The following is a 12,029-nucleotide window of genomic DNA, read 5'->3' as shown; positions in this document are numbered from 1 at the left end:
GAAAGTGGGTTGTGTAGAGGATACAGAGAGGCTGCAAAGAGATTTGGATAGGTTAAGCGAATGGGCTAAGGTTTGGCAGATGGAATACAATGTCGGAAAGTGTGAGGTCATCCACCTTGGGGAAAAAAAACAGTAAAAGGGAATATTATTTGAATGGGGAGAAATTACAACATGCTGAGGTGCAGAGGGACCTGGGGGTCCTTCCCAAAAGGTTAGTTTGCAGGTGCAGCAGGTAATCAGGAAGGCGAATGGAATGTTGGCCTTCATTGCGAGAGGGATGGTGTACAAAAGCAGGGAGGTCCTGCTTCAACTGTATAGGGTATTGGTAAGGCCGCACCTGAAGTACTGCGTGCAGTTTTGGTCACCTTACTTAAGGAAGGATATACTGGCTTTGGAGGGGGTACAGAGACGATTCACTAGGCTGATTCCGGAGATGAGGGAGTTACCTTATGATGATAGATTGAGTAGACTGGGTCTTTACTCGTTGAAGTTCAGAAGGATGAGGGGTGATCTTATAGAAACATTTAAAATAATGAAAGGGATAGACAAGATAGAGGCAGAGAGGTTGTTTCCACTGGTCGGGGAGACTAGAACTAGGGGCGCACAGCTTCAAAATATGGGGGAACCAATTTAAAACCGAGTTGAGAAGGAATTTCTTCTCCCAGAGGGTTGTGAATCTGTGGAATTCTCTGCCAAGGAAGCAGTTGAGGCTAGCTCATTGAATGTATTCAAGTCACAGATAGATAGATTTTTAACCAATAAGGGAATTAAGGGTTACAGGAAGCGGGCGGGTAAGTGGAGCTGAGTCCACGGCCAGATCAGCCATGATCTTATTGAATGGCGGAGCAGGCTTGAGGGTCTAGATAGCCTACTCCTGTTCCTAATTCTTATGTTCTTATGAGCCTGTTCCGCGATTCAATTAGATCATGGCTGATCTGTGACCTAACTCCATATACCTGCCTTTGCCCCATATCCCTTAAACCTTTGGGTAACAAAAATTTTTATCAATCTCCGATTTGAAATCAACAATTGACCTAGCATCAACTGCCGTTTGCGGAAGAGAGTTCCAAACTTCTACCACCACATGAAGATGTTTCACAGATCTACTGTCAATATTAAAGACATTTATGAAGCAAATTGCAGCATTTTTTTTTAGCTTTCTTATAAGAATTCCAGATGTCAAGAATTGATTGTAAATTAATTTTATACTGAGTTCCAACTTTTTGTTTGACTTGTTTTAGGATGTCTCACATGGTACCACTCCCTGTGCCTTGTCCCGTACAACTTGGTTCAGTGAAGGCTGATACATCAGGGTCACAGTTGCATCAATTTGTTAGAGAGGGCAACCACACCAAGGTGAAAAAAATCCTAAAGAAAGGTGGGAATTTTGCATTTGAGGATTCTGTATTAAGATTAGGCTCGGACTTTGGATTTACTGTATAAGTTTCTTATTTTTGTTAAGAAAGACATGGACTTAGTATTAAGCTGTCTCTGTAAATGTCTTTGTATATCTCCACACCTAATAGTGCTGAAAAATTTGCATATGAAAGAATGATCAGAGAGCTGTAAAATATTACAGCACAAAAACAGGCTGTTTGGCCCATCAGTCTATTATTATTCTCCCATTGAACAGACTGGTCTGAAGTCACACTACTATTCCTCCCCATAACCTTTAATTTTCCCCTTTATCAAGCATAAAATCTAATTTCTTTTAAAAATAATTTATGGGCTATTCTTCGCCACAAGTATAGATGATACAAAATAAAAGCTGATAAATTTTGCCAGTTGTTAGTCATTTGCAACATTTTAAACAACAAAGCTTCCCCAATTGGTAAAAGGCAGTGTATAATTAAAGGATACAGACCTGGAAAACTGGATTTATTCCCCGATTGATTGTAATTAGCTGGGTGCAATAGCGATAATATAACTGGCCTCAATACCCTGGGGTAGGGAGGGAAAAATTAGCTAGGATCCCTGCTATTGATTGCAATTTCTATACAGTGCCTTTACGCTGAAGAAGGGATTAGGGTAGGAGCATGAGGCTTAGGAGGTTGAAGGCACAGCCGCAAATGGTGGGGACAAGGGTGGATGCTTAAGAGGCTGGAGTGAGAGGAACGGAGAGTTCAGGAAGGGAATTGTAGCGCAGGAGGTGCTTACAGAAATAGGGAGCGGCAAGGGCACGGATAGATTTACAACAACAACGACTTGTATTTTTTCGCGCCTTCAACATAGTGAAACGTCCGAAGGCGCTTCACAGGAGTATTATGCGATAAAAATTTGACACCGAGCCGCATGAGTAGAAATTAGCGCAGGTGACCAAAAGCATGGTCAAAGAGGTAGGTTTTAAGGGGCGCCTTGAAGGAGGAAAGAGAGGTGGGGAGGTTTAGGAAGGGAGTTCCAGAGCTTGAGGCCTAGGCAACAGAAGGCATTGCCACCAATGGTTGAGCGATTATAATCAGGGATGCTCAGGAGGGCAGAATTGGAGGAGTGCAGACATCTCAGGGGGTTGTGGGGCTGGAGGAGATTACAGAGATAGGGAGGGGCGAGGCCATGGAGGGATTTGAAAATAAGGAACAGAATTTTGAAATCGCGGCGTTGCTTAACCAGAAGCCAATTTAGGGCATCGAGCACAGGGGGTGATGGGTGAGTGGGACTTGGTGCGAGTTAGGACATGGACAGCCGAGTTTTGGATCACCTCTGGTTTAAGTAGAGTAGAACGTAAACACAAAGGTGAGAATTTTAAACTTGTGGCGTGGAAGCCAGTATAGCAAAATGCGAAATCGTGGAGGTTGGGAGGCGACAGGATCAGTTGCGGCTATAATGACTCCACTGTCATAGCTTGCTGACACTCACATTCCAGTCCACTACTGAAGGTTGTGCATCGATTTTGGAACCTTACCTCATCCCTGTCAAAAATTTAAAATAAAATCCATTTAAATTCATAAAAAATTGGCTGAGTGTCTCTTTTGAGCCAGTTTACCGGACAGCAGTAAACACATGGCCTTCGGAATCTAGGCCTCATTCTAGGCTGTGTTAGTTCAGCTTGTAATCAGGGTCATATTTCCATGTTGCAGGTGGATTAGCTAATGAATTGCTGACTTCTCTTGGAAGAAAATGTCTGTGTAGTTAACCATTTTATAATAATGTTTCTTGTACTGCATATATTCAAACAGTTATACCATTGTAACAGTACTGAACCAAATAGTAGTGAAACAAATTCTTCTCGTACCAAATACAGCAAAATCATCACTAATATTAAAATAGTACTTGCTTGTATTCAGAGAATTTGGAGAACTGGTAAACCTACCACAGGTACTTTCTTATTGAGCTTCTTTGAACTGTGGACTCATTTATTTAACCCTTCTCACCCAGAATACTCACTCTATTCTTGAACTACCATGAATTAAGCAATATTGTTCAATTTGGTACATTTCTCTAAAAATACTTAACAACATGCAGCATTAGAAGTGCACAGAAAATTGTTTTTGTATATGTTTCATTAAAGATAAGTGGCACAGGCCGTACTGATCATAATTAGTGACCTGTGTCTCATTTTGGCGGTCACTGAACTGCCAAATCTCGACCTCTCTTGTATATAGTGGCAAAAGCAACGGCGCTGTTGCAATTTAACAGCAAAGTATCATTTGCAAAACTTGGCTCTCTTATTCCAACAAAAAAATGTGCCTTTTACAATTCTCCTGGCAGGATAACGGGGCAGATTTTGGTTGTGTAAAAGCCGGCCCTGCTCATGTTTCTGTCTGCGGGGCTGTGTATCAAGGCAGAGCTCAGTGCACCGTCAGAGGTGGGCTCTCTCCTACCCAATGTAAAACCCAGACAGCAGCCCCGCATGGAAGTCGCTCAATCACCCTCCGGATTACAAAAGCATAAAACTAAATCTGTGCCTGTGCAGGGAGAAGCCAAAGATGTTCCCTCTCCCTTTTGATAGGGCCACAATGTGTGGAACTGCAAAGCGCAAGGAGAAAATAAGTTGTGCAATAGAGATTTTATTAAACTAGGCTTCCGAAGTTTGTTAAAGTTAGAGGTGGCAATTAAGAACAGAGTAACTCGGTGGTTTTAAAATGTAGGTTGTTGATAGATCTCTGTGCGCAGAGACATGTAGTTTTATTCAGCAAAACATTCAAGCTCCCAAAGCCACGTTTGCAATGCGTAATTTTATTGCATTGAGATGCTGCTCCATAATTATCAGTGCCAGAAAACAATTGCCTGATTTTATAAACCGTGCAAACTGAGCCTGCAGCAGCGAGAATAGCGTCTCTAAACCAACCCCGGGGTTGCAATGTTGCCCCCAGGCGCAGAGTGTGGAAGGGCCTTGAACTGGATCCTGCTGCTTAAGTTTTCCCCCCGTTTCTGCATTTTGTGCAAATAATGAAAAAAATAACCTCCTCTTCGGAAAAAGGGCCATCTCAAACTCGCTACGAAATCAGGAGGTCATCACATGCAATGTGACTGAAGAAAGCGGTTATTTATCGCGGTATTCAATGACAGTATTACTTCACAGGTTGCGCACTTCTATTTGAGCCTAATTTTCAGCGCTTTCTCTCAGGGCCTATGTAGCACGCCGTGATCGTATAGTGGTTAGTACTCTGCGTTGTGGCCGCAGCAACCTCGGTTCGAATCCGAGTCACGGCATTGCGGGTGAAGCAATGACACGGCAATGGGTTCTCATTTTATTCATCAAGCAAGATTTATGACAAATCTAGTTTATTATTTATTACAGAAATAAAATCTCAGGCGGCTTGCTTCAGAATGAATATATATTTAAATCATAAACATGCCACTTTTTAATTTTCTGCTCTCCTTCAAGGTTTTGGTTGCTGCTGAGGCCTGGGTGCCCATTATTTATTTCAGCACTGGCAAGAAGTGTGAGAAGGATATATTATGGGATAGAAACAGAAAATGCTGGAAATACTCATTCAGCATCTGTGGAGAGAGAAACAGTTAACTTTTCAGGGCCATGACCTTCAGAACTGGATTGTGGGAGTCTTATCAGTCAAGCTTGAGCGCTTCCTCAATCAAAAGACACACATATACACTTGCAACAGTGTTTGTTTTTAAAGGTTTTGAAAAATAATAATTAAAAACGTATTTAAAAAAAAAGCAAATTTGGGCATCTTTAAAATGCCACAGGCTAAAGCCACTTGGACAAAGGAGTTAATTTTCTAATGGACCAGGCCTTGAAGCAGGAAGGCAATATGTCATCATCCTCATAGGCAGTCCCTCGGAAGCAAGGAAGACTTGCTTCCACTCTAAAAGTGAGTTCTCAGGTGGCTCTACAGTCCAGTGCGAGAATTACAGTCTCTGTTACAGCTGGGGCAAATGGTGGTTGAAGGAAAGGGTGGGTGGGGAGCCTGGTTTGCCGCACGCTCCTTCCGCTGTATGCGCTTGCTCTCAGCGACGAGACTCGAGGTGCTCAGCGCCCTCACGGATGCTCTTCCTCCACTTTGGGCGGTCTTGGGCCAGGGATTCCCAGGTGCCAGGAATGTAGAATGTCATGGCCATCAGGGCCCACGTAGCATGTCATGGTCACCTATGGCAAACATTTAAAGATCACATGGATGAACTTCAACAATTGTACATCCCTGTCTGGAGTAAAAATACAATGGGGAAGGTGGCTCAACTGTGGCTAACAAGGGAAATTAAGGATAGTGTTAAATCCAAGGAAGAGGCATATAAATTGGCCGGAAAAAGCAGCAAACCTGAGGACTGGGAGAAATTTAGAATTCAGCAGAGGAGGACAAAGGGTTTAATTAGGAGGGGGAAAATAGAGTATGAGAGGAAGCTTGCCGGGAGCATAAAAACTGACTGCAAAAGCTTTTATAGATATGTGAAGAGAAAAAGATGAGTGAAGACAAACGTAGGTCCCTTGCAGTCAGATTCAGGTGAATTTATAATGGGGAACAAAGAAATGACAGACCAGTTGAACAAAAACTTTGGTTCTGTCTTCACGAAGGAAGACACAAATAACCTTCCGAAAGTACTAGGGGACCGAGGGTCTAGTGAGAAGGAGGAACTGAAGGATATCCTTATTAGGCGGGAAATTGTGTTAGAGAAATTGATGGGATTGAAGGCCGATAAATCCCCTGGGCCTGATAGTCTGCATCCCAGAGTACTTAAGGAATTGGCCCGAGAAATAGTGGATGCATTGCTGATCATTTTCCAACAGTCTATCAACTCTAGATCAGTTACTATGGACTGGAGGGTAGCTAATGTAACACCACTTTTTAAGAAAGGAGGGAGAGAGAAAACGGGTAATTATAGACCGGTTAGCCTGACATCAGTAGTGGGGAAAATGTTGGAATCAATTATTAAAGATGAAATCACAGCGCATTTGGAAAGCAGTGACAGGATCGGTCCAAGTCAACATGGATTTATGAAAGTGAAATCATGCTTGACAAATCTTCTGGAATTTTTTGAGGATGTAACTAGCAAAGTGGACAAGGGAGAATCAGTGGATGTGGTGTATTTGGACTTTCAAAAGGCTTTTGACAAGCTCCCAAACAAGAGATTGGTGTGCAAAATTAAAGCACATGATATTGGGGGTAATGTACTGACGTGGATAGAGAACTGGTTGGCAGACAGGAAGCAGAGAGTCGGGATAAATGGGTCCTTTTCAGAATGGCAGGCAGTGACTAGTGGGGTATCGCAGGGCGCAGTGCTGGGACCCCAGCTATTTACATTTTATATATTAATGATTTGGATGAAGGAATTGAGTGTAATATCTCCAAGTTTGCAGATGACACTAAACTGGGTGGCGGTGTGAGCTGTGAGGAGGATGCTAAGAGGCTGCAGGGTGCCTTGGACAGGTTAGGTGAGTAGGCAAATGCATGGCAGATGCAGTATAATGTGGATAAATGTGAGGTTATCCACTTTGGGGGCAAAAACACGAAGGCAGAATATTATCTGAATGGCGGCAGATTAGGAAAAGGGGAGGTGCAACGAGACCTGGGTGTCATGGTACATCAGTCATTGAAAGTTTATGCGGGTACAGCACATGGTGAAGAAGGCAAATGGTATGTTGGTCTTCATAGCTAGGGGTTTTGAGTATAGGAGCAGAGAGGTCTTACTGCAGTTGTACAGGGCCCTGGTCAGGCCTCACTCTGAATATTGTGTTCAGTTTTGGTCTCCTCATCTGAGGAAGGACGTTCTTGCTATTGAGGGAGTGCAGCGAAGGTTCACCAGACTGATTCCCGGGATGGCTGGACTGACATATGAGGAGAGACTGGATCGACTGGCCCTTTATTCACTGGAGTTTAGAAGGATGAGAGGGGATCTCAAAGAAACATATAAAATTCTGACAGGACTGGACAGGTTAGATACAGGAAGAATGTTCCCAATGTTGGGGAAATCCAGAACCAGGGGACACAGTCTAAAGATAAGGGGTAAGCCATTTAGGACTACGATGAGGAGAAACTTCTTCACTCAGAGAGTTGTTAACCTGTGGAATTCCCTACCGTAGAGAGTTGTTGATGCCAGTTCGTTGGATATATTCAAGAGGGAGTAGGATGTGGCCCTTACGGCTAAAGGGATCAAGGGATATGGAGAGAAAGCAGGAAAGGGATACTGAGGTGAATGATCAGCCATGATCTGATTGAATGGTGGTGCAGGCTCGAAGGGGCGAAGGGCCTACCCCTGCACCTCTTGTCTATGTTTCTATGTAGCACACTGTTTTCGTATAGCGGTTAGTACTCTGTGTTCTGGCTGTAGCAACCTCGGTTTGAATCTGAATTACGGCATTATGAATAAAGCAACTTTTTCAAGACATTAAGGAGAACAGCTAGGATAGATGAAGAGTGACTATTTCTGCTGGTTGCGGAATCTAGGACTAGGGGGCAGAGTCTACAAATTAGAACGAGAATTTTCAGGAGTGAAATAAATCAACACTTTTACACACAAAGGGTGGTAGACATTTGGAACTCTCTTCCACAAACAGGAATAAATACTTGGTAATTTTAAATCTGAGATTGATAATTTTTGTGAACTAAAGGTATTAAGGGATATTGACCAAAGGCGGGAATGGAGTTAGGTCGCCGATCAGCCCAGATCTCATTGAACCGTGTCAAGTTTATGGGAGTGACCAACACTGAAGTACCCAAGAAAATATCAGAAGAAGACGTGAAATTTGTGACAAGGCCCAATACTGTGACTCCAATGAAAAAATTTGGTAATGTAGCTAGAAGGCAGAGTATTGAGCTCTACAGGATCACGTTGTGCTGCCTGGACAACAGGAAATTCTCCAGTTCCTCTGCAGACAAGAATCTGAATACAAGTACTAATTAAAACTATTTTGTTGTTGTACTTTAGAATAATTGTGTGGCTTTGGCTGTTAGTGTCCAAGTAGTACGCTGTGATCGTATAGTGGTTAGTACTCTGCGTTGTGGCCGCAGCAACCTCGGTTCAAATCCGAGTCACGGCAGTGCAGATATTGCAATGGGTCTTGCATTTTATTCAGTCATTGAAGTCTTGCTTTATCAACAACATTTCAACCATATTAGATAAAAGGGATATGAAATATCAATCAACCAATGGGAGTACAGAATTGGTAATGCTTGAACATGTTGGCATGTTTTTGTCAAGATCCTTCAGTTTTTGTTTGCAAGAAAGTACAGTTGATTTGAAAACCAAAGCCCAATGTCGTGACTCCAATTAAAAAGCCGGGTAGTGTAGTCAGAAGGCAGAGTATGAAGCACTTTGAGATCACGTCGTTCTGATGAAAGGGCATCTATTTGAAATGTGAACTCTGTGTCCCTCTCCACAGATGTTGCCTGACCTGCTGAGAATTTCCAGCATTTTAGTTTTGATTTCAAATTTCCAGCATCTACAGTATTTGGCTTTTGTAGTAGGACACGTTATGCTGTCCAGAGAGCAGGACATGTGGTTATACATTAGAATACTTTTGGGCCACAGAACGCCAGGGCCCATGGAGCACGCCGTGATTGTATAGTGGTTAGTATTCTGTGTTGTGTCAATTGTCTAATATCAGGCCCATTAAGTAAAGATGGCCCACTTTCATTTTCAGAATAACTGGAAATGTTTTCTTTAAACCCCACGGAGAAGGAGAGGTATTAGGTTTTATTAATAGTTCAACTGGCAAATCAGTGAATGGAGAAAAAGTCAAATGGACTGCCTTCTCACTGGCTTTCCAATGCTCTCCTGGCCAGCCTCCCACCTTCCACCCTACACAAACTGGATCTCATCTAAAACTCTGCTCCTCGTATCCTTTAACTCGCACCAAGTCCCGTTCGCTCATCTCTTCTTCTCCTTAGGACTTTCCCCGGAGTCGAGGATGACTTGCTTGCACACTAAAATGGGTTCTAAGCTGACCGATGAGACCGATGCAGGATCTACAGTCTCTGTCAATGGTTTGGCAGATGGTGGTTGGAGGGACGGGTAGCTGGGGTGCTTGATTTGTCGTATGCACCTGGTGCTGTTTGTACTCCCGTTGAAGTGACTCGAACTGTTCGGTGCCTTCTCGGATGCTTCTCCACAACTTTCTGAGTTCTATGCGATTCAAGTTCTGGCCTCCTGCACTTCCCCGATTGTAATTGCGCCACCATTGGCACCCGTGCCTTTAGCTGCCTGGGCCCTAATCTCTGGAATTCCCTCCGCCTCTCCTCCTCCTTTAAGATGCTCCATAAAACCTACCTCTTTGACCAAGCTTTTGGTCATCTGTCCTAATATCACCTTACGTAGCTCAGTGTCGAATTTTGTTTTGTAACGCTCCTGTGAAGCGCTTTGGGACATTTTACTGCGTTAAAGGCGCTATATAAATGCAAGTTGTTGCTGGTAACAGAGGGAGAGAAACAGTCAAAGGACCCATGGGCAGTCAGCCAGCTAGAAGGCATGCTTCAGCTATAGGATAGATCACACCTGGAGTACTGTGAGCAGTTCTGGGCACCACACCTGAGGAAGGATATATCGGCTTTGGAGGGAGTGCAGCGTAAGTTTACCAGAATGATAGCTGGACTCCAAGGGTTAAATTCTGAGGAGAGATTGCACAAACTAGGGTTGTATTCCCTGGAATTTAGAAGCTAAAGGGGTGGTTTAATCAAAGTTTTCAAGTCATTAAGGGGAACAGCTACAGTAGATAGAGAGTAACTATTTCTGCTGGTTGGGGAGTCTCGGACTCGGGGGCATAGTCTAAAAATTAGAGCCAGACCTTTCAGGAGTGAAATAAGGAAACACTTCTACACACAAAGGATGGTAGACATTTGGAACTCTCTTCCACAAACAGGAATAAATACTAGATCAATTGGGAATTTTAAATCTGAGATTGATAATTTTTGTGAACTAAAGGTATTAAGGGATATTGACCAAAGGCGGGAATGGAGTTAGGTCGCCGATCAACCATTATCTCATTGAAGCTTGTCAAGTTTACGGGAGTGACCAACACTGAAGTACCCAAGAAAATATCAGAAGAAGACTTGATATGAGATAAAAAGGGATATGAAATATCAATCAACCAGTGTGAGTACAGAATTGGTAATGCTTGAACATGTCCGCATTTTTTTGTTCAAGTTCCTTCAGTTTTTGTTTGTAAGGCCCAATGCTGTGACTCCAATGAAAAAGGCGGGTAATGTCGCCACAAAATGGAGTATTGAGCACTATAGGATCACGTTGAGCTGCCTGGACAACAGGAAATTCTCTCGTTCCTCAGCATAGAAACTGAATACAAGTACTAATTAAAACCATTTTGTTGTTGTACTTTAGAATAATTGTGGTGCTTTGGCTGTCAGTGTCCAAGTAGTACGCCGTGATTGTATAGTGGTTAGTACTCTGCGTTGTGGCCGCAGCAACCTCGGTTCGAATCCGAGTCACGGCAGTGTGGATATTGCAATGGGTCTTGCATTTTATTCAGTCATTGAAGTCTTGCTTTATGAACAACATTTCAACCATATCAGATAAAAGGGATATGAAATATCAATCAACCAATGGGAGTACAGAATTAGTAATCCTTGAACATATCAGCTTTTTTTTGTTCAAGATCCTTCAGTTTTTGTTTGTAAGGCCCAATGCTGTGAGTGCATTGAAAAAGCCGGTTAATGTATCCACAAAGCGGAGTATTGAGCACTATAGGATCACGTTGAGCTGCCTGGACAACAGGAATTTCTCTAGTTCCTCTGCACAGAAACTGCAGACAAGTCCTAATTAAAACTATTTTGTTGTTGTACTTTAGAATAATTGTGCTACTTTGTCTGTCAGTGTCCAAGTAGTGCGCTGTGATCGTATAATGGTTAGTACTCTGCGTTGTGGCTGCAGCAACCTCGGTTCAAATCCGAGTCACGGCAGTGTGGGTAAAGCAATGGGCCTGGCATTTTATTCAGTCATTGAAGTCTTGCTTTATTAACAACATTTCAACCATATCAGATAAAAGGGATATGAAATATTAATCAACCAATGGGAGTACAGAATTGGTAATGCTTGAACATGTCGGCTTTTTTTTGTTCAAGATCCTTCAGTTTTTGTTTGTAAGGCCCAATGCTGTGACTGCATTGAAAAAGCCGGGTAATGTCGCCACAAAGCGGAGTATTGAGCACTACAGGATCACGTTGAGCTGCCTGAACAACAGGAAATTCTCTCGTTCCTCTGCACAGAAACTGAATACAAGTACTAATTAAAACTATTTTGTTGTTGTACTTTAGAATAATTGTGCGACTTTGGCTGTCAGTGTCCAAGTAGTACGCCGTGATCGTATAGTGGTTAGTACTCTGCGTTGTGGCCGCAGCAACCTCGGTTAGAATCCGAGTCATGGCAGTGCAGATATTGCAATGGGTCTTGCATTTTATTCAGTCATTGAAGTCTTGCTTTATCAACAACATTTCAACCATATTAGATAAAAGGGATATGAAATATCAATCAACCAATGGGAGTACAGAATTGGTAATGCTTGAACATGTTGGCATGTTTTTGTTCAAGATCCTTCAGTTTTTGTTTGCAAGAAAGTACAGTTGATTTGAAAACCAAAACCCAATGTCGTGACTCCAATTAAAAAGCCGGGTAGTGTAGTCAGA

General features: G+C 42.8%; 1 protein-coding gene and 2 non-coding genes across 3 annotated transcripts in view; all 3 read left to right on the top strand.

Annotated features, from left to right (window-relative positions):
* The window catches only part of tex14 (testis expressed 14, intercellular bridge forming factor), a 270,693-nt gene that overhangs the window by 4,649 nt on the left and 254,015 nt on the right, over window positions 1-12,029 (top strand). Inside the window, exon 2 of the mRNA XM_070856955.1 lies at window positions 1,242-1,378. Within this exon, the coding sequence (XP_070713056.1) occupies window positions 1,243-1,378 (136 nt within the window). The 5' untranslated portion in view covers window position 1,242. The remainder of the gene's footprint in view (window positions 1-1,241; window positions 1,379-12,029) is intronic.
* On the top strand, window positions 4,579-4,650 carry trnah-gug (transfer RNA histidin (anticodon GUG)). Its single transcript has one exon. It is a non-coding gene; the product is annotated as a tRNA-His (tRNA).
* On the top strand, window positions 10,769-10,840 carry trnah-gug (transfer RNA histidin (anticodon GUG)). The gene has a single exon. It is a non-coding gene; the product is annotated as a tRNA-His (tRNA).

The sequence above is a fragment of the Pristiophorus japonicus genome, chromosome 16, assembly GCF_044704955.1.
Source record: "Pristiophorus japonicus isolate sPriJap1 chromosome 16, sPriJap1.hap1, whole genome shotgun sequence".
In the NCBI taxonomy this organism is placed as follows: Eukaryota; Metazoa; Chordata; class Chondrichthyes; family Pristiophoridae; genus Pristiophorus; species Pristiophorus japonicus.
This window is presented reverse-complemented; position numbering and strand designations above follow the sequence as displayed.